This window comes from Centrocercus urophasianus, unplaced genomic scaffold, assembly GCF_019232065.1.
Source record: "Centrocercus urophasianus isolate 14NV4802_14NV808 unplaced genomic scaffold, USGS_Curo_1.0 seq_32, whole genome shotgun sequence".
Taxonomy (NCBI): domain Eukaryota; kingdom Metazoa; phylum Chordata; class Aves; order Galliformes; family Phasianidae; genus Centrocercus; species Centrocercus urophasianus.
In genome coordinates this window covers 940,582-962,653 of record NW_024884889.1, presented here as the reverse complement: position 1 = coordinate 962,653, position 22,072 = coordinate 940,582, and the positions used below count along the sequence as shown (strand labels likewise).

Sequence of the window (22,072 nt, the reverse complement as noted above, 5' to 3'; positions counted from 1 at the left end):
AAATGAAAATACTCTAAACTCTGACTCTCTTTACCTAATGCTTCAGTTACCTTATCATCACATGTCATGGAGGTACAAAGGGATTTAATGAAACAATGAAATACGTAGCTGCAAGATATGTATGCAAACACAGAAATATATAGATGTTTCTAAAGAACACAAAAAACACACAGGAAACAACATTTTTTATTGAAGACTTAGGAAACAAGAAGTCAAAAGTTAATAATCAATAGAGATGTATTGTAGCTGCTTAATGATCATGTGAACATACCTGTAAATAAAATGTTCCCTTAGGTTGAGCATACAGCATTAAAAAGCTATAATCCAAATTCTGTTTCGTTCTCCACCTAAATACAAGCAGTACATTCTGAAAATCCTCTTGGGTAATTTCCAAAAGTTACTTGTATAGTAAAAGCATTAGAGCAATAAAATCATAAGGTTGATTCTAACTCATTGATAAGTGAACAAGAAGAAATCAAGTAGTATTTTTGATCTAAAAATTTCCTTTCAATTGGTGTAGATCAGCAAATAATTTGAATTCCCCATAAAAGTTGATGTTAACTAAGCAAAACATTTAAATCTGTATCAAGTCATCCTGAAAATAAACGTTCTAGATGTTTAACCAGTAGGTTCATTTCAAATGACTTAAGGAGCCTACTCACTGCATTATGAACAGTAGAGGTCAATACACAGTTATTATTTCAAGATCATTCACAACATTATAAAACTGAGCGCTTTTACTGATCAAGAATAGAGAAGCAGGTAGGCAAAATTTTTTGATTCTGAAAAAAAAAATAAATTCATTTTCTGATTTAAATGCAAACATAGATTTTTCTCTGTGAAGTACAGCATCTCATTTCACCGAGGAAGCTGGTACTCAGTATTCAATGCCAAGTATCAGTACATAAAACAATTAACACCAAAGTGCACTCCCAGTGTACCTGATTCAAAACTAATCATACCTGAAACTTAAGTACATAAGAATGCTTATGCTCTGGAAAACAGAAGGTTTATCTATAAATCCCTTACACTGGTTGAGTTCAATCAACTCTAAACTCTAAGCATTGCACACCTCTTGTTTATGCAGCTCTTAGGCACCCTACTGCTTTTTTGCATAAATTACAGTTATTGTTGGTCAAAAGAAAATTATTTTCCTCCAGTGGATCAATTTTGTTAGGTTATAATCCCAGCTTCAGTGAATTTGAACGAAATCCCCCGAAGTTAAATCATTAACAGTACTAAGAAACGTCCATCGTCGCAAGTTAGGTCATTAATTAAACCCACATTTACTGTTACTAGTTATTAAAGGAGTCACATGGGCTTTTCTTCGCGCATTCTCACATCCTCTCCCTTGTTTGTTTTTCCTTTATCACTTGATTATCTAGCCTATCATCTCTTGGAATTATCAGCTTTAAAACCCACGGGATGCCCAGTGACAGGACACAAAGGTGAAGCCCCGGCTGTCACTCTGAAGCCCATGTACAGCATTAGCTCTTAACAAGAACTCCTTCTATAATGTTTCAAATAAATAAATAAGTACATAAATTGAGGGGGTTAAGGAGGGGGGAAGAGTACACTTGAGGTCCATTAGCTCTGAAATACAAAAACCATATCACCTCAAACAACACTGACTTGAATAGTTTTCCATTTCATACTCCTAGAGAAGAGTTCTTAGGTTTTACTGAAGCTGTCTTACCTTACTCTGTCCTCCGAATCCCCAAATGTTTTCTTCACGTTGGAAAGATCTGGATAATATGAAGCAGGAGGAGAAATAATCTCTAGGACTCCAGACTGCACCTCTCTGGGGAAGCTATGAAGAAAAGTTTAGAGAGACTCCATTTTTCAAAAAGATTTTTGACTGTAACCACACACAGTGGCTCCCAAAAATTGCATCTGCATCTCCAGAAGTGGAATTCACAAGTCTAGCAAAGAACATAATCACACATATTGCCAGGTAGGGGCATTAGGAACCAAGATCCTTGACAACCATTAGAACAGGCAGTACAGTATCTCTTTCAAGTAACAAAAAACATGAAAGAAAATATTGAATTGAAAATCATATAAAAATGTAGCAGTAATTAACAACAAAATTAACTACCTAGAATCACAGCAACTGTGCAAGAACTACCATGTTCCTTACTCTTCCTCAATCTACTTTTACATCCCAACCGAAATGACACTGTCTTCTATGGAAGTCTGGCATGGAGGTTTAGGTCTCAGCTCTGTTCTTCATCTTAAAAGTCACTGAAAAAGCACATATCATCTCTTGCTTTCTTTCAGATAACTGCAGTTCAGGGCTTTCAGCCTTACCTGTGTTGTGACTGTTAGCTACGCTACCTGGCTTCTTAGAAAGCCCCTTTCATCAGACCAAATGAATCTACCAATGAGTGCGTTCTTCTATGCCAGCACTGCTTTCTAGTAGTGTTTTTCTCAAGCTGCTCTAAGGTTTTTCACAGCTGTAAATGTCCATGTGAAAGAACGCAAAGCAAAACTGCACTAGGATCCAAGCCTTCTTTTGTTAATGCTAATGTTAATTTTGCATGGCTAAGAAAATCTATCTCACGTTACCCATCACTTACTAGTGCTTCACATCATGTTATAACCTGATTGCTGCCCCAAATCCACTGCCTTCATGAAATAGGGGCTAACAAGGAAACAAAACCACCAGAAAATATGATAAACATCAGGACTGTAGGGCTATGAAGTCAGGGGGGACAGAGTACATGTAGCCCCAAGTGGTTACAATTGCATCATTATGTTTACAGAGAAAAGACTTACGTTCAAGTAAATATTTGTCAAGAGACTTGAGCTGAGACCTCATTTGATTATTTAAAGCATATTTATGAACATAAAAAGGAAAATAAACTAGTATATATCCCTGTGTTCCGAATTTATGATACACGTACTAAGACTGCACCTTTGTCTCATTTCTTAGCAGTTCCATTTCAGTATGGTAGTACTATAATTTACTGCTGAAATGCTCTAATTCTTCCCATAAAAGCTCACAACTTGTCTACCAGCTGCTGAATGTCGCACTGCACAGGACTTACCTGGTTTTAATAGTTTCTGCAACACCGTTAACATATTCTGCATTCACCTAAAGAAAAGAGGAGGGCTTTCATTTCAACTCACTCATTTTCGCATTAAGCATTAAGCAACATTTTGAAGGAAATATTTACATGAAAGCACTTCATTTCTATTCTCTAATGTATTTCATTAGAAACAAGAGCAATGTGTTACAGTTGTATTTCCACTACAGGGCAGTATGACATTTTGTTTGTTCATTACTTCTGCAGACAGCCAAGCCATTTTCTACAGAAACTGCTCTACAGCTTTCACTCACACCAGAAAAGCACAGCTGTGTAACTGTCACTAAAAGGAATTATTTGGGATCAATCATCCAAATATCATAAAAAAGGCCTGTGCCTGTTGAGAAAAGTTGCCTAAGTAAGATTTTATAAAGCTAACAAGGCTTCACATGTTTATTTAGTTTCTTCTTAGTATAACAAACTTATGGCTCTTAGTGTGAAAACTTTGAGGATATGCTGGTTTGGTGCTCCTATTTCATGAAACTAACAGTTCTGGTATGGAAAACACATCTGTTAAATATGAGGCTGCTCCAAAAGTAGTGCCTCCCATTTTATTATGTTGACCCATGGCATCAAAGACAGATGTTGGCGGTACAGCAGCAGAGACATTACATGTTGTTGCTGTGCAACAGATGGCAGTAGAGAGGCGCTCTGACAAAACGGTGTCTGATACAGAAGGACGTCTGAACCAAAAGGATGCCACTGAACTCCCCCGTAAGGAAAAAACTGCACATGCATCCGTGCCTGCTGAACGTTTATGGAAACCAAACAGTAGATGGCGGTGGGTGGTGCGTTTTCAGCAGTGGCGACAGCGGGTTGCCTCCACTGGTGCAGATTTTATGAGAATGCATAGCTAATAGTGGGTTCCATGTCAGGGTTTTGTAGCTGAGTTTTCTCCATCAAATAGTGGTATTGAATTCTTTGTATCTGTTGAAGTTTCCATGGAAATAAATAGGAGGCATTACTTTTGGAGTGACCAACGTACATTATGCAGTGCCGAATTTAATGAATGTGTTCCCAAAGCCATACAATTCCTGTCTTAGCAGTTAAGATAATTTTTTTTCTGCAATACAGAAATGATCATTACCAGCTATACAACAGAACTGTAGTAAGCGGGGGAAAAAATGTGATAAGAAAAAAAAACCACACCAGCACTTGCAGGCAGTAAATTACTCTGAGTTAATCCAGGAGTGTAAACATTCACCTTGATCTTTGGAAGCTTTGTGGGAATAAGGAAGGTTTGCATTCATGATCAATGAACACACCTGTCCTTCTGCTATAAGTACATGTTCTTATCACCTCTCATATCAGTACAGTTCACCTATTGAGATTTACTGCATGGCTGAAAAACAAAAGTTGCATGAACCTGACTTTGGGGATGAGAGAAAGGGGAGAGACTGACTCTTGCAGCAGCAGTTTAAACTTCAATAAGCTGAACTGGACTGTTAGTAAAACCTAAGCTACGGTTTGTTAAAAAAAAATGCACTTTTACAACTGTCCACAGAGACAAACTGTATAATTTCAGAAGTTAACTCTTAAAAAAAACCAAATAACTCTCTGAAGGACTGTAATAGAAGGTTTATCTAAATGGCAGTTAAGATTTATCTAAAGTGTAGACTGCGGGGCAATTTCTGTTGACAGTATTACAGTCGTTAAAGCTATTGTAAATTGTTACTCAACTGAAAAATAAACTTTAACTCTTAATGAGTACCCACATGTATTCACTGAGAAGATGTTAATTATGAATACATTCAGTTCATTTGAGAAATGTTATGTCTTTTATGGAAGGACAAAGAACTATTAAGAATAACTTTCGAGTAACTGCAGCCTTTCACCTGCTGGCAAACGTCAACAGATCTCTTCTGTATTTCCTTCCTCTGTGCTCAAGACAAATTGAAATGAAAAAGCAAATCACTTGCCACTAGTACTTTACCTTGAGAACTGTTCGCTTTTCCAGATATGGAATATTCTTGTTTCTGAACAATTTAAAACAACTTTTTTTTTTTTAACAAAAAAGTCTCCAACGTGCTAAGGTATATATATATATGATGTCAAAACAGAAGATAAATAAGCTGTGTTTTTTTGTTACACAGAATAAATGTACTATCTTCATGTGGAATCGTCCTGTGAAGAACTTGCTTTTCATACTTTCAGTAGCCTACAATTTTCAGATAAAATAATAAGTTTGTATGATTTTTATATGAAACTTGATTGCATCAGCTGTGTTTATAAATGTAATATGAGCATTTTTCCCCCTTCAGACATCTGAGTTAGAGTATTATATGAAGACTGCCTCATCCAGCACTGACGAAATCCTTCACAAAGCTGAAGGCGCTACTTAGCAACACCTTCTACACTTTCATACTAACACAAGAATTTCCATGTTGTCTTTCTATTAGCACCCTGAAGCTTCTCACACAAACTTACCTCTGCTACAAAGATGATGATCACACAGTCATTCTTCTGCTTTTCAGAAAGTCCATGCAATAGGGAACGAAGCGTGCTCATCAGGTAACTTTGTTTTTCCCTTTTCACAGTAGGAACACCCATCACCAGTGAGACTGCAAAGACAGAAATGAAAAGTCAAGACATCTTATGTCGAGTGACCGTAAATTCCATTTTAATTCTGGCTTAGATAACTTTGGGTCATCTGAATGGAACTATGATGTTAGAAGATAATCACTACTGTGAACATTCATTGATTGGTTTATGTGGTGAGATTCAGTACTGCTATAGGAGTATGACAGCATTTGCCTTGCTACCAGGAAGAAATATATCCACGTATGCTTAGGTTAGAGATACCTATGCCTGTGTTATAAGCACCAGTTGCTGCTACATAGATAATACATATTTGGTAATACAATGCTATTTCTGGCAAACACATTTATCTGCTACAGAGTTTCAGAAGAGGGTACTGCAAAATAAATACCAATTTTTGGTATGGAGTTTGAGATCTGAGTAACAAGAATTAAAACTACACTGCTTCAGTGAGAAAGTTCTCACAGGTCACGAAGGCGGCTATCTCAAAAAGAAATCCACATTAAAAAAATCATGAGTAGTTTAACTGTTACTAATTAATAGCTTTAATGTAGCGAGAAGAACAAAGAAACGTATGCATAATCATTATTAAGAAGAAAGGAACTTAAATTGACTCTGAGAAAGACTGACCTTGTAGTGGAACAGTGTTATAACACTAGACTTTAAGAAGGACTTCTCCTTTTTTTTATTGGTGAGGGCATTAGTGAGTTCAGTGGCCTAATACAGCTCAATAAACCTAGGGAATTCTTAGTCGTTGCAGAATATTCCTTTTAAAAAAAAAAAAAAAACAAAGACAAAAAAAACAAACACAAAACCACAAACACAGGAGGTTGGTATGGAAGTTAAAGGTTCTGAAAGAAAGGAATAGGTTCTATTAGTGACCTGCTCCAGACTTCATCATCAGGGCCAGCATCAACTTAAAAACACAGATGTTCCATGTTCCTTCCCAGCACACAGGTAGCTAAACACTAGGCTTTTGTTTGTTCTTACACTATGAAGGTCAACATGCACACAACAGCAAGACCTGACTGCAGTCTTGCTATTGTGATTTTCACTTAGAAAGAACTAAAAATTCAAAGTAGAACGTTTTTTCACAGCTTAGAGCTGACTACTTCTGGCCTTCTGCAGACTCACAAAGACCTGTGAGCACTCCAGTGAGAACTACAGTACTAAACCACGCTGCTCCAACTACACCTTCTAGTGAGAAGACTGTAGAAAGTTATCCATTGTCATGGGCCCTGCCAAGTCATTTCTGAATCACATTGGAAGTGCTGCCAATGTTTCTTCGCATTAAATCAGCCCCACAGAAAAGTCAAAATCAAAATAAAAAACACATAATAGTAAAATAGCTCATTAATTCACTGCTTGCTTTCTGCCTTTCACTACCCTTTTTACTTACAGCTTAGCTGTAGGAGAAGATGCAACTTAGAAATTTGGATTACAGTTCACTGCAACTCATTACAATTTGTGCAGTCATCAGTGGATTGCTCAGATGGATGAAACAGTTAGACTGAATTGCTGTCTCCATGTTGTCTACAGCATTCTGAGGGCACTGGGTCTGCCGTCTCAGGGTCTTTCATTCAGGTCCCGCAGGGTTTCATACAGTCTTTTTGTCCACCCCTGAAGGGACTTGGAGTCTGTCCTCAGGGCAGCCTTAAGAATAGCGTTGTTATGTTCGATGAGGCCTGCCCCCGTTGGATTATACGGCAGGTGGAATCACCATTCAATGTTATTTTCTTCTGCCCAGCGCTGTATCATTGCATCAATAAAATGAGTCCCTTGGTCACTCTCGATGACTTGAGGTGTCCCGTAGGCAGACATCAGTTTAGTAAGTACCTTGATGGTATATGCCTGGTTTGCTTTCGGTACTGGATAGGCCTGCAGTAGCCCACTTGCAGTGACAATGCAGGTCAGGGCATACCTCGCCCCCTCGGAGCAAGGAAGGGGCCCGATGTAATCGACCTGCTATTGCTGGAGAAGATTGTGTCCTCTAGCAAAATGGGCTGTTGTTTCGGGCAACGCTCTTGGTCTTACCTTGGAGCAAGGGCCGCAGTCCCGACATGCCTGGACAATGTCAGGTAGCCGTATGGGCAGCCCCCACGCTTTAGCAGCTGCCCACACTGTCTTTTGTCCAGCATGCTGTAGCTTCTGATGTAACCAGTGGGCGATGTTCTCAGATGGTGAATTCTCAATCCATCGAACTCGGGCCAGCGTGTCGGCTTCATCGTTTCCTGGTGACTGTAGGGGCTGATGACCAGAAACATGGTAGACATGTAAGTCCTGTGTTTGACTGTATTCCATATGTCTAACCACATGTCTTTGCCCCAGATCGGCCGGGCATGATTAATCCACTCCTGGGTAGCCCTCTGTGCAATCCAAAGAGTGAGCCCCCGGTACACAGCCCAACTATCTGTGCAGATGTTCAGGATACCATCACCGGGTTCCTTGGTTATAACCATCTACACGACTCGCAGTTCTGCCCATTGGCTGCTCTGACCATCTCCCCTCATCAAATCAGATTGTCTCAGTAGAGGGATGGTACGTTATTGCTCTCCACTTGCTCGGGTTGCCCTTGCTGGACCCATCTGTGTACCAGGCATCTTCAGGGATAGGATGTTTTCCCTCCTGAACGGGACTCTTCTCTGGTGGAGCGACCAGTATTTCTTTTGGTGCATCACTGTGATACGTTAATGGGCCTAGGATCTTCTGGAGTTCTTCTTTCAAGGGTGATGAAGACAGACTGCTCCCTTGGCTGAGGTAGGCGACCCATCGTGCCACTCTTTGTGCTTGAGCCACCCCTGTCTTAGGAAGGTGGGTCAGATCTTTCACCCACCCCTGAATCAGTACAGTGGTCTTGACTATAACTTCAGCCATTTGAGTTATTGGCTCTACTGCCTGTAATGCTGAATATGCAGCCAGTAACTGTTTTTCAATCATACTGTATCTTCCTTCTGCTCCGTTCCAAACCTGAGACCAGAAACCAATGGGGGTCTGAACAGAACTCTGGCGTTGCGACAGGCCCCAACCGAAGCCGTCTTGAGTAACATGAACGTCCAACTCGGCTGGGAGGGTAGGATTGAATATACCCAATGCCTGAGCTTGTTTAACTGCCAGTTTCACCTGTTGGAAAGTGTCTAGTTCTGTTTTCCCCCAGTCCAATAGGTGCCCCTTTTTTGTGAGTCTATATAGTGGCCTTAGCAGCTGCGCTAGGTGGGGTATAAAGGAACGCCAATAACCCAAAATACCTAGAAACTCTTGCAGCTGCTTTGATGTTGTAGGGACTGGGAACGCCTGAACCTTATCTATGACAGCACTGGGTAGCACTTTGGTCTTTCCTGACCAAACCACCCCCAGGAATTTTACAGATAGGCCCGGACCTTGCAGCATTTGGGGGTTTATAGCCCATCCCTTCTGTTGTAAATAGGCGATTAATGATTCCGCTCCTTGTCCTACTGCCTCCAGTGAGTCAGATGTCAGCAGGAGATCATCAATATAATGATATAAGTTAACATTATCAGGTTTTTTCCAATCAGCCAGGTCACGCGCCACTAGATTACAACAATATGTTGGTGAATGCACTTACCCCTGTGGCAGGACCTGAAAGGTCCACTGCCTGCCTCCCCACATAAACGCAAACTGATCTTGCGATTTTTCAGCAATTGGGATATTGAAGAATGCATTTGCTAAATCTAGAACACAATAGTAGGCTTTTATCTCCCTTCTCAATGTGTACATTAGGGAGGCAATATTGGCTACGGCTGCATGAATAGGCGGCGTGACCTTATTTAATTCTCTGTAACCTACCGTCATTCTCCACGTGCCATCCGACTTTTGCACTGGCCGTATGGGGGAATTATATGGGCTGTGAGTAGGTCTTACAATGCCCACTTTTTCTAATTCCTGCACTGTTTCTGATATCTCATCCTGCCCACCCGGGAGCCTACACTGTCTGACGTTAGTAATCCGGCGCTTGTTGAAGTCTGAACTCTCCCACGGTTGTCTGGAGAGCCAAACCGTATAGAATATCTATGCCCAAGATGTATTCCTGGACTGGGGCAATAGATACCTTATACTCCTGGGGTGGGAGACACCCAACTCCCAATTTTAACCATGTTTGGGTGACAGGAATAGCTTGTCCCCCAAAACCACCAATCATCACTCTGTCTCCATGAAATTTGTTCGAATCTCCGTAAATAATTGATGTTTCTGCTCCAGTATCAACAAGTGCCATAACTCTATGGGCATTTTTCCGGGACCAGAATATCATTAACTCTACGTAGGGCCTCTGGTCCCGTCTGGAGGCACTAGGGGGACTAATATCCCTCGTCACACCATGAACTGGGCCGAAGTCAAGTCTTCTGCTTCAGGTGCCTCAGGCATTGTAGCCTGAAGGGGGGACCTCTTTTTTCTATTGGGAATAATGAAATCCTCTAAATTCCATGTTGTTGTCGGCACAGTTCCTATAACTCTCACCCTCGGTTTCTTAGGGTAGTTTTGGAATCTCTGATTATCCTTCAGCTATCTCCACAGCTGAAGGAGGATGTTATTGGGCTGGCAGTCGATCTTCGCAAATTGGACACCAGCCCAAATAAGGTTGTTAAACGTTTGTTTTCAAAAGACCCTTACAGGCCCCAACTGAAAGCTCTGCATGGGTGGCCTCTTGGTTTTAACTACTGGAAGCACTTCTGCTTCTTCCACTACTGGGATATTGCGCCGAGTGCGTAAACGCTCTGTCTCCCCCAGATCAGCTACTAACTGGGCAACCTACTGAACCACAGCTTCTGAGACCACCAGACAGTTTAATACAGAGACTAAGGTCCCATAAAGGTCAGAAGGGGCCTGCTGTAATATTAAATCTCACATGCCTGCTGAAAACTTCCCCATATCCGGGCTATCAAATGAGTCCTCGTATATAGCTTCTCTCATGCCTAATTCACGAATGTAATTTTGAAGATCCTCCATGGAGGACCATAATCCTGTGTTTAATAGAATATCTTTTGTTTGGCCAAACCATGCGGCACGCTGCTATTAACCAGTCTATTATTGAATGATTCTCATTGCTAAACTGGACAGCAGCGTATAGTCTCTGCCTGACAGCAGGGTGTACCGTTATGGTGGCCAGCTTTCATATTTCTGGTCCATTAACCAGGACGCTTTCTGCTCCTGAATCCCATAACCTAAGCAACCATGCAGGTACACTCTCTCTTGGCCTCTGCCAAAATGGCTGTACCATATCCACCAATTCTGTCGGTGCATATGGCCGAGCCGTTGCATGTAAATGCATTTCAGCAGGGGGCCATTGGTCAGGCGGCATCCCTGCTGGTCTCTCTTGCACTTTTTTCATCTTTAGGATTATAATAGGACAGAGATCCAAGGAATCCACCCTAAGTGGAACCTCTAGATCTGACTTAGAGCTTTTGTTTTCCTGTTCAACCAAGCCCATTACTTCAGAGGTGTGGTTATTATCTACTGAAAGACTGCAGAGCTGACCTAGGAACTGTGAAATTGTTTTTTACCCTGTTAATACATTAAGTTCCTGTTCCAATTTCTCGGTACAAGCTTTTAATAGCTGATTTTCATTTTCTAAGGTGTCTGATCTTATCTCAGCTTGATTTAAGACATTTAACAGTGGCCATGCCACTGTGGATGCAGCTAACTGCCTTTCTTTTGTGGTTAGGATATCTCTGTCTAATCCTTTAAAGTATTCTGTCATGCGGAATGGGGAAATATTCCCTAAAGTACACAGGGGACCCCATTTCTCAACTATGGTTGCTAACTGGTAATAACGAGATGCCGGAAAGCCTAGGATCTGTCCAAGGATTATTTTATCTAGGGGAATGATGTTCTCCCCCTTGACCCATTTATACATGTTCCACAAAAAAGCCATGATAAAGAATATATTTGGCCTGCCTGGCTCACCAATTGTACAATCAATGAAAACACAGATGATGTAGTATATCCAGGAGTTTGTCTGACGTAATTATGAAAACAGAGTAAGGAAAAAAAAAACAAACACTCACCCTATCCTGAGCTTGCGTAATCAACTCCAATGGAGTGGCTCTCCAGAAGAGACCCTTCCCCACTGACAGTCAGTTCTTAAATGGGCCTAGGAGGGGTGCAGCCAGGCTCCACCCCTTCCTGCAGCACAGGAGAATTGCCTTCACCTGTGCTCCCATGGCTGACTCGGTGCTTGCCTCAGGTGATCAATCAGAGGTTCAGGCCATGATACAGCAGCCCCATACATGCGGGGAAAAAAAATGTCCAGCAATGCTTCTCAGCTATAAATGTGACTAAACATGAAAGAATATTGTTTATCAATTATGATTACTTTTGTTGACATTTTAAAAAGCTTACCAGAGTACTTTGGGGTAAGGACTTGAAATTAGGATGGGAGTGACAGAAGTCCTTTCGCCATTTCCATTTATTCAGTTTGGCAAGTTTATAAAATCTTCAGAGAAAAATCCCTCCCAACTTTGAGCATGTGTCATAGCTAGAATTTAGTACAAACTATGAATAGAATGTATGTATAAAACACAAACTGAACTTTATTTCTTACCTCCAGTTCTCTGTTGTCCAATAACAACATTTGGAAAAATGGCATCTTCATATTCTCGGAGGTGAGGTAGGTAGTAGTACAGGTTTGTAAGATGCACGGGGAGTTTTCTGGTGTCATTTAATACTTGCATACCATCTTAAAGAAACAATAAATCCACAGGTAAATATAAAAAATAAAACTAGCAGCTATTATTTCACCTATCTGAACTAGCTGTTGTTTTAGCTGAGTACCACACACGAGTTTATTCCATCAGAATCATCTATCAAAAATGATTATTTGTAACACACCGCACAACGATTAATAATTGCCCTGCCTGGTAGTCGAGTCCTGTTTTAGACTCGTGGAACTTTTCCAGTTTCTCTGATCTATCTCAGAAATGGACGTGCCAAGATCCCACAGATGAGTGTGCAGTCGCATGCATCAGCACTCACGCACTGCAGTCACCATGAGCTCCTCCTGTGGAACGCCAGTGGAGAACAGCACAGCACAACCGTTCCCACAGATACCATTCATTTCCTGGCTTCTATTCCTTCATACGTGCATTCCTGAGTGATCCAGTGGTGGTAAACAGTCTTTAAAATAAATTGAATAAAAAGTGAACAACTGAATTCTAAAATCATTGCGGATGTACTTATAAGCTGACAGAAGAAAACTACGCTGACTGTAAGATATCCACAGGAGCTGACAGGATATGTATGATGCAATTAAAAAAAAAAAAAAAAAAAAAAGAGGTATTTGAATGGACTGAAACAAAGACTACATTTCATTGTTGAAAGAAAAGTGAAAGAAAGCCCCTCCTATGAATTTATAGATGGTAGGTCTTACTTTCAGAGGCTGCCTCCTCCAGATACTGGAGCAGTTTTGCAGAGTGGCTGGTGCTCATGTGCTTCACAGTACGAGAGCAACACCTTCACTACTTTTTGTAAACAACATGACATTAGCACCCTTCCAAGCTGCAGAAGAACTGAAAACCTACAGAGTCTGCAGCAGGGCAACAGAAAGCTTATTGACTTAGAAAGTTATGAAAGAAATCCACCTAATGTAAGGTCTCAAATTTACCGGTGTTCAAAATTACTTAATGCAAGCCCTACAAATCACCATAACCTGCTTTACTCATTCATCTTTGCTCAGTGAAGACTTCCCAAAGTATCTTTGAAGTATTTCAATATTCAGAAGACAGTCCCACGTAAAGGTAGGAAATCAGCAGGGATTCCCCGTCTTACTGTTTAATTAAATAAAACAAAATCCAACAACAAAAGCAAAATAAGCAAACAACAACAACAAAACACCCCACAAACAACCACACAAACAGAAATATCTACCTCCAAGTATTTGGGTACGAGAAAGAGACCCGCAAGTCCTTCACCTTGCTTCGCATTAAACATACCGGAATTTTGTGGCATATCAACTTTTTTTTGTTGCCATTTAAATACCTTTGCAACTTTATAGGACTTTCCATTTCTAATAGGAATTAGTATCTATCAAGGGCTGCACAAGGGACTTCAGTTGGATTGTATGCAATGAAAGAAAGAAATGAACTAAAATATCAGCAAAAAAGTAAAAATTAAGAACACATGGCAATTTTAAGAAATTGATGCTTTGAATACTATGAATGGACAACTTTAACACTTGCCTGTATTCAACAAGAATAAAGAACAGACAGAAGAGGGACTTGCATTTCCCTCTGCTGCTGCTGTGTGCACCAGGCAGTAGGTTTTTGTATGCAGTATGCTGTACTGTTAGTGGCTGACAAGGCAGTTTCTAGCCTGACATTCTGATGGCTTACCCACAGTAAAGCATTTGCTTAGATGCATCTGAACAGTCCCTCTACATTAATATTGAAAAAACAACCAAAAAGAGACAGAGAATAACAAGATAAAAAAAAAAGCAACAACAACAAAAATCAAGCTGACTCCACAAACCAGGAATGCATTTTGTTCTTTTTTCCTGTACCAGTCCTGGATAATTCTCTATTCTAATCAGATACCCATCTGTTGTACTGAATACAAACAAGTATCTTAAAGAAATAGTTTACAGCAGCACTCAGACTCTTTTTCAAGCCAAAGTGTACTGTGGAATGCTTCCAGGACAGAGACTCCCTTTGTGATTTTCCTTCTCTCCCTAGGGATGTAGCTTTTCTACCCCTGAACAGGGAGGAAGGCAGATCCTACAGCATTTCTTTTAGAGAAGAGAACTGATTTGTCTGATTGTTGTATGTAACTACCGGTCTGCAGATGGTGATGTACAATAGCCTGTAAGACAATGATCTAATATGTTTAATTAAACAATGGGAAGAAGCCAGGTAACTAGAGTCAACTTAATTTCATTTTGGTGTTGCTCTTCAAAAAGAAAAGCAAGAAAACATCAATGTACAGCATCGCCTCCTCAAAGGTTTTCCTTTCTTTTCTAAAACTGACTTCACTTCCAAGGATGGTGGAACACGAGGGAGGAGGTGTACCTGCTTTCCAGGTTAGACACAGTCCCAGTACTATCAGAGTGTAATTACATAATAAAAGCTGGAAAAAAAACAGCTTATTCAGTGCTCTGTAGTTGGCAGCAAGAGTTCATACACTGTAAAAAGCTAGACAACAATATTACAGGTTTGACTTGTGCTTTCCCATTATGTCACTGCAGTCAGTTTCCTTTTTTTTCCTCCCTTGTTTAGTTACTTAGTTCCTTATTTGTTTAAATGCCCTACTTGTTAGATGCTATTTAAAGATAGGCTACAGGTTGCTTCACCACAGCTTTTCTTTTTGTTAGCTACTTTTCTCTGCTGATACCACTGATCGATGATTTTTCTTCTCATGCCAGTTTTAAAGATACACAAGCACACAAAATATCTGATTTTTAACATACAATACAGTTTTTTTACACATACAAACCTGTATGATTGGTCGTCGAGTTAATTCTTTTTGCAACTATATGTTTTATTTCCTTGAGGGCACTGCTCAGCTCACGTGATCTTTTCTTATTTTCTTTTTCAGCATACAATAGTCTTTCACGAAGTTCCAGGAACTGGTGTTGGTACATGTCTAGGTCATTTCCTGCAAACAGAACATAGTGTATTTGCAGAGCTCAGTTAATATTATAGTATAAAGCAAAAACTTAAGAACAGGAGACAGTCCAGAAGAAGACATGATGAGGGGTATAGAAACAAAGATGCTGCTCAAAGTGTACTCATAGAATGAAGAAGCCTGGAAGAGAATTCAGAAGTAGAATCTAAGGAGCACAGCTGGGTAAAGGCTTGGAACTGAAGCCACAAATTAGAGAGTAATGTCACTAATAAGGAAAAAGTCAGTAAAGACTCTGAGTTACAAAGGAAGATGCTACCCAGTAAACCCAACATTTTCCAATAAGCGATGCATGCAGATGATTCCTTGTCACAATGAAGACTGTAATTATGTAACATTCCTTTGTAGGAAATACTGGAGAACTGGATCTCACGACAACTCCATGAATAATAACATCAAGAGAACAGGCAGGATTCCAGAACACTGCTGTTCAAAACTATGTTGTTTCCTCAGGGAAGCTACCATACAAATCAAACATCACAGTAATAACCAACAAATATTTTACTGTTCATCAAATCAATGGAACATAATATGAAGAGATCATCCCTCCTCCCAGAAACAAATTTCCAAGGTCAACTACTTTAAAAGTTACTTTTTTTGCTAATGGAATGCATTAGAGGAAGCACCGAATTTCACAGAATCACAGAATGGCCAAAGTTGGAATGGACCTCAAGGATCATGAATCTCCAACCACCCTACCACACACAGGGCCACCAACCTCCGCATTTAATACCAGACCAGGCTGCCCAGGGCCCCATCCCACCTGGCCTTGAACACGAGGTAAATAATGGATTTTTTAAAAGTTTTAGTAGGAAAAAAAAAAAAAAAAAAAGCTTTGAAAAACAAAGGAGGGGATTCATTAAAATTGTTCTGTACTGCTGCTTTTTTTTTTTTTTTTTTTTTGGCCTGTGTCACGAGGCACCAGGCTACAGAGCCAGAATCCCAAGCAGCTCAATTATTGGCACAGCTAATTATTGGCACACATCTCATCAAATGCTATATAGAAATACATTATCTTCTTCTATGCTTTTCTTTTGCAATTGTGTTTCCACTGCCATAATCCAACCTTTAGCTTTCTGCTTCAGAATGAAGAGGAATAAAGTGGAAACAGGAGTTAGAAAATGACTTAGGTGACCGAAAGACACTGATCATAGTGTTTTAGAGCAACAGATTCCAAACAGAGTATTAATACATGTAAACATGGTGAAGACTCAGCTGAAAATCTGAAGACGAATTCAGGAGTGTAAATTAAACATACAGTAACTGAGGAGCAGCTTTCTTTAAATTGCTATTGCCTCTGTAGAAGCTAGATAGCATCGAGTGCCAAGAAAACAGTGGAGGTTTAACCTTCAGACCAACTTCTATATATTCCTTCTGGGAAGATGCAAGCAACAGAGAAAAAGCTCACAATCTTAAGATAAATAGACGTTATCCCAAGATGTAACTCAGTGCTTTTGACAGAGGGAATTAATCATCTTCCAATGATGGTGCTTCACAATTCAACTCTAGAAAGTGTCATCCCATTGGCATTTCCTAAGTGGTAATAGCATGAAATAAAATTCCTTCAGTACAACTACATTAGAGGAAAAGTCAGTATGGAAAATGCAGGTGAATAAAAACACTGCAGTCTCTCTCGTTAATATTATTTTGGCTATCTACTGTCAGTGTGACTCAAAACCACCAGTTCACTGCCAGGATGACATTTTAGCCAGCATCAATTCACGGTATTTTTATTTGCTTACTCAGAGCTGGACTGATCAAAAAATCCTACATCTCTGGCAAATAAAATGTCAATACTCAGTTATCACCAAGTACAGCCACAGAAGTCAGCCCTAAATGCCCTTATCTATTTCTTCAGGCCAGAAGAGGGAAACCACATCTGCGTCTTTCAGAACTGAAGTCTCCATTCAGTTCAGCCAATGCAAGAGTCTTGACCTACTTACTCAATTTTGACAGTGGGGAAACTTAGGTTTGACAAAAGGAATGTAGTATTTGCTCACCCTTAATGAGTATGTAATTGTACACAAATTGGAACATGAAATAACATGCCAGTAGACTATTTATAAATAAGTAGTACTATCTATTAGTTATATTTCGGGGGGAAAAAAGTTTGGAAAGCAGCACTGAACTTTCTGTACTTTGCTGTGTAAGAAGACACTGTCATAATCAAAACTTATTATTAAGTTTAGCAAACCATGAAGATAAAATCAGAAATACGGGCAAGCTAAAATACTCTAAGTACTAAATGGTCATTAAGTTGAAATGAATTCTAGCATGCACGCGGCAAGCATTGCTCTAGGCTTCTAAGTATCCACATAGAACAGTATCCACATAAAACAGTGTCTTCCAGTAGCTTGGTTGGAAAGAACCACGGAGCATTTCCACGAATATAACTCAGGCAGGGCAAGAAGGGCCAGGAGGAGGAAGCTTCAGATATACCACAAAGCGCTACGTCTGTCCCCAGCAATAGCCTTGCATAGCAGGACCTCCTCTCTGAAGGCTTCTATCTCCAACTGGTTGGGACTGTGGGGTGAAAAAGACAAAGTAGCAAGAAATCTTCTATGATTTTTTTTGTTTTTATGATAAGGGTGGTGAGGCACTGGCACAGACTGCCCAGACAGGAGGTGGAAGCCCCATCTGTGGAGATTTTCAAGGTCAGGCTGGATGGGGCTCTGAGCAATTTGACTGAGCTGTAGGTGTCCCTGCTCATTGCGGGGCAGTTGGACTAAATGACCTTAAAGGGTCTCTTCCAACTCAAGTGATCCTATGATTCTTCTAGGAGGACCCACAGCAAAACTACAAAATAAACAAATAAATATAAATGTTTCCTCTCTCCTTGAGGAACTGGCAAAAACTTTGATGCGCTGAAGAAATCCTACTAGGAAATTTCATTGAAGTTACATTGACTAAAATCCAGGGGAAAAAAAAAAAAAAGGAAAAGAAAAATCAGCCAGATTCAGAGACAGCATTCAAATCTTTTAAATAAATCTTCAACTCTACTGCAGTATTTCTTCTGTTTACCATACTGTCATTGTCATACTGTATATTTATGAGTGCAGCAGATCTAAGAAGGTAATGCTCAAATTGGCTTAAATACAGTCTTGTGTTATCCCCCAGTACATACATAAATATAACTTTCTGCACTGGCAACCAAAATTATATAGAAACAGTGCTAATCTTTAAACGTACTCACACTGAAAGTCTAATAATTATTTATCTCACCTCCATCCCCACATAACTTCGTATCATCATAAATGCTTCCATTACTAACAATAGATTTCTTGGAATATATAAGAGCTCTGGAAGAATAACTAATCAACATTCCTTCCTACTCAAGAAAAAGAAAAAAAAAAAAAAGAGTTAAAGGAAAATCAGGAGTGCCAGAGACGGTGGAAGGAAACACCCCCATATTCTAGCAGTTACTCTTCTTATTTTTAATTACAAGCTATACTCTTTGCCATACACCAACACTTTCTTCTGGAGACTGCCTTCTTTAAAGAGAACTATATATACGCACGAACTGCAAAGGATCTTGCCATTAGCTTCACTTGGAATCACTGCTCCCTGCTCAGGGTAATGAGGCACATTAAACCACTGAGGCATGCATAGCACTAATAACTGTGGCTGTTTATTGTCTTCCTGTAACTGATCTAAACTAGAACAGAATACCAAGATTTCTGAATCTTGCAAAGCGTGTAACAAGCTCAGTTTTGTTTTCCTAAAATTAGGAAGACAAATCCTGCAAACAATGCCTCTGTCTTAGCTTTGAACAGTCAGTTCTAATACAAACACTCGATTCAATAATGTGCTAAAGTCCAAAGGCGCATAAGCGGCCTTCCAGGTAAGGACACCTCCCTGAATTTGTGCATGAGATTTAAATATCTTTTTAATAGCACTACAACACGGTTATTGTAGGCTAGAGATAAGCACGGAAGTCTGCCATGGTATTTTCACCTATGCTGGGTACGTTCATCCCTTATCTTTAACCTTGAACAGAACTGGGGTAGCTTCACACGTTTAGCTTTCGACACGGGACACAGCGCATCTTAACGTACATCTCAGATCTTCAGGAGCTTCTGAAGTCAATCAGTGCTCATGGGGGTTTATTTTATGCAGCTGAAAAGGGAAAGCTGATTGACTGGTGTTTCCAGTCATCTATGTGCTAACAGCAACTACACTGCAGAGGTTATCAGTACGGCAGGGTCCAGGAAGTAAAAGGAGAAAATGCAGACACATCCCAGTTGGCTGACAGAAACCTTCGTCCAGCTGTAATGCAGTAATGTCATACCTGTGACTTTAGCAGGCCAAACCATGTGGCTTAACACACCCCGAGGGTTCTCTCACCAGGTTCTGCTGCTCGCTGTACAGAAACCTAGCTGAGCAAAGTAACTGGGAAGCAGTGTGCTGTCCCAGTGCATCCACTTGTCCTTGACTATATCCACATTGGGAGCTTCAGGACAGTGGAGGAACATTTTATTAGCACAGTGACAGCAGATAAAAGCAGAGTGCCAGCAGTTTTGTGCGAGAAGCTAGGATTCCTCCATAGAGGATCTGGGAAGAGCATCAAAACCATTTTACAATACTGAAATGAACAAACAAGACAAAAGAAACTTCAAAAAGTAAAAGGCAGATCAAGGTTAATTACTGAATTTTAAAAATCAATTGTACGATGAGTAAAGACTTGCTGCTGTTTTTGGCAGGGAACACATTTTACTAAGCCCATTTACGTACTGTATCTAACTGAAAATAGAAAAGCAAACATTTCAAAGAAAACATGGGTATTGATAATACTTTCTAAGACACTAGTAAACAGTGTTCACTTCAGATCTGAGGGGTTTTTTTGCATAAAAGAAGGAATTTTAAAATAATCAAAACATTTCTGTGTAGGCAAGCAAGAGTGTTGAAATAAGTAGAAACATAAATCAAATGGATACACCGTGGTGTTTGCACATAATTGGTATGGTTTTAATATAGTGAGGTCAGCAACATAATAAAGGTTCTTAATAGCAGTGGAAAATTCTGATTTGAATATGGGCTTTATGAAATAAATAAGCAGCACTCGTTACTTTGGATAATTAAAGTGGTTACTGCTTCATTCTGGTTAGTATTTTAAATATTTGTACTGGTTTGCCTGATGCAGCAACAATCACCCATTTATACTCACACTTCATTAAATGCATACCAACTAAATAAATTATTTTGGGATAAAACTGTTCCTCAAGATTGAGTGTGGAACACGAGGAAAGCATGAATGCCACGTGTTTACACTTAAGTACATGTGATGATACACACACAGCAAACAAGTAGTCAGTAATCTTCCTTACACCTTCCTCTACAAATAATAACAGTAACTGGTTTAATTTTGTACCTGAACCTTTACAGAATTTATGACTCTACTCCTTCCTCTACTTTTAAGGACAATGCAGCCACTATTTCACCTAAATTAATAGCAAAAAGCAGCAGACTATTAACTCAGTAAATCACACATTTCGAAGTCAGTTGAACTATACAACTTCAGTAAGTCTCGGATACAAATTTTGGTATAGAACATGTGATCAGTAATACTGAGCCTCAAGTTCCACTTACGGTTTCTCTTTGTTTTTACTTTATTTTAAACACTTCAATGGAGAAACACGCAAGGAAACTGAGTAAGCAGTCCAGGGACTGGAAGAGCACCTTTCCTTACCACACTGTGCATTTCAGTCACATCCTGACTGCATGCTGAGCAAACCTGCATGTGCAATAACTTCTTTACACGTAGGTAATGCTGAAAGTAACACCTCCTCTTTATTTCCACAGAAACTACAACAGATAGGAACACAGCAACACTATTTGACAGAGCCAATTCTCAGCTACGAAAACACTATTTTGCAACGCAGCCTCACTGTTTGGTCTCCATAAACATTCAGTAAACGTCATTTTGCCACTGCTTAATTGAAGCTTTAAGCCAGAGCATGCTAGTTAGGTCTGGACAGGAAACCTGCAGCGAGCTCCATCGCAATCCACAGAATCAGATGGGGAGCTCTGCTTGGGTGCACTGCAGGGGCTGGGCTGCAGAAGCCATGTGTCACATCAGGTACAAAAGGTTATTGGAAATAAAAAGAAGAAACATGTAATCTGCTGTTTGTACTAGCATGTGCATTACATTACTTCAGCTGCAAACAAGTGACATTCAGCAGAAACATCTTTTTAACCCTTTGCACCTCTTCTCTCTCAAGTTGAGCTTTGTGAAATACTGAAACATTTAATATATTAAACTCTGATAAACCCTAAGCATACTTCTGTGAAGTGCTTAAGTGTGAACAGTTCCTTCTTTTCTCTCCCTTATCTCAAAGGAATAACTATGGAAATCCAGGTTTTACAAAGTTTATCTCAACACACATATATTAACATGCTTGCACGTATATTAATATGCTTGTATGCGATATCATATCTTAGCATCACCTTCTCCTAACTTCCAGGCAAATATTAATGTACTTGGATTTATTATCCCACGAATTTAGGTGAAGAGGGTAGCAATACAGTTTAAATCAATTCAAACTGATCTAAAGCTGTTATTTTCACAAGTGCCTTTAAGAAGCACTGCCACTTGAGATGATTCTCTTCACCCCATTGCCACGACTTCTGTAAAGCCCTTGTTACTTGTCACATCACTGAGGTTATTTCTAATTTGGAAATAGTCTTTTCAGAGAACAAATTTCCTGTGAGTTCATAAAGAATTTATAACGTACTCTTGGCTTTCAAAAAAGATCCGTGACCTTCTTAGGCTTACTCTTCTACTTTGATGCACCTGTGGTATTCCATGCAAGACCCTAACT

General features: G+C 39.8%; 1 protein-coding gene across 6 annotated transcripts in view; it reads right to left on the bottom strand.

Annotated features, from left to right (window-relative positions):
- The window catches only part of MGAT4D (MGAT4 family member D), a 40,382-nt gene that overhangs the window by 11,723 nt on the left and 6,587 nt on the right, over positions 1-22,072 (bottom strand). For 4 of the 6 annotated variants that reach the window (XM_042829730.1, XM_042829732.1, XM_042829733.1 and 1 more), the window contains 6 exons: positions 15,066-15,227; positions 12,184-12,318; positions 5,517-5,650; positions 3,051-3,097; positions 1,697-1,810; positions 272-347 (listed from right to left, as the gene is read on the bottom strand). In XM_042829730.1, the coding sequence (XP_042685664.1) occupies positions 272-347; positions 1,697-1,810; positions 3,051-3,097; positions 5,517-5,650; positions 12,184-12,318; positions 15,066-15,213 (654 nt within the window). In that variant the 5' untranslated portion in view covers positions 15,214-15,227. Of the gene's footprint in view, positions 1-271; positions 348-1,696; positions 1,811-3,050; positions 3,098-5,516; positions 5,651-12,183; positions 12,319-12,614; positions 12,756-15,065; positions 15,228-16,686; positions 16,788-22,072 lie in introns of those variants that run through there. The other 2 variants (XM_042829731.1, XM_042829734.1) reach the window with 2 other exon arrangements.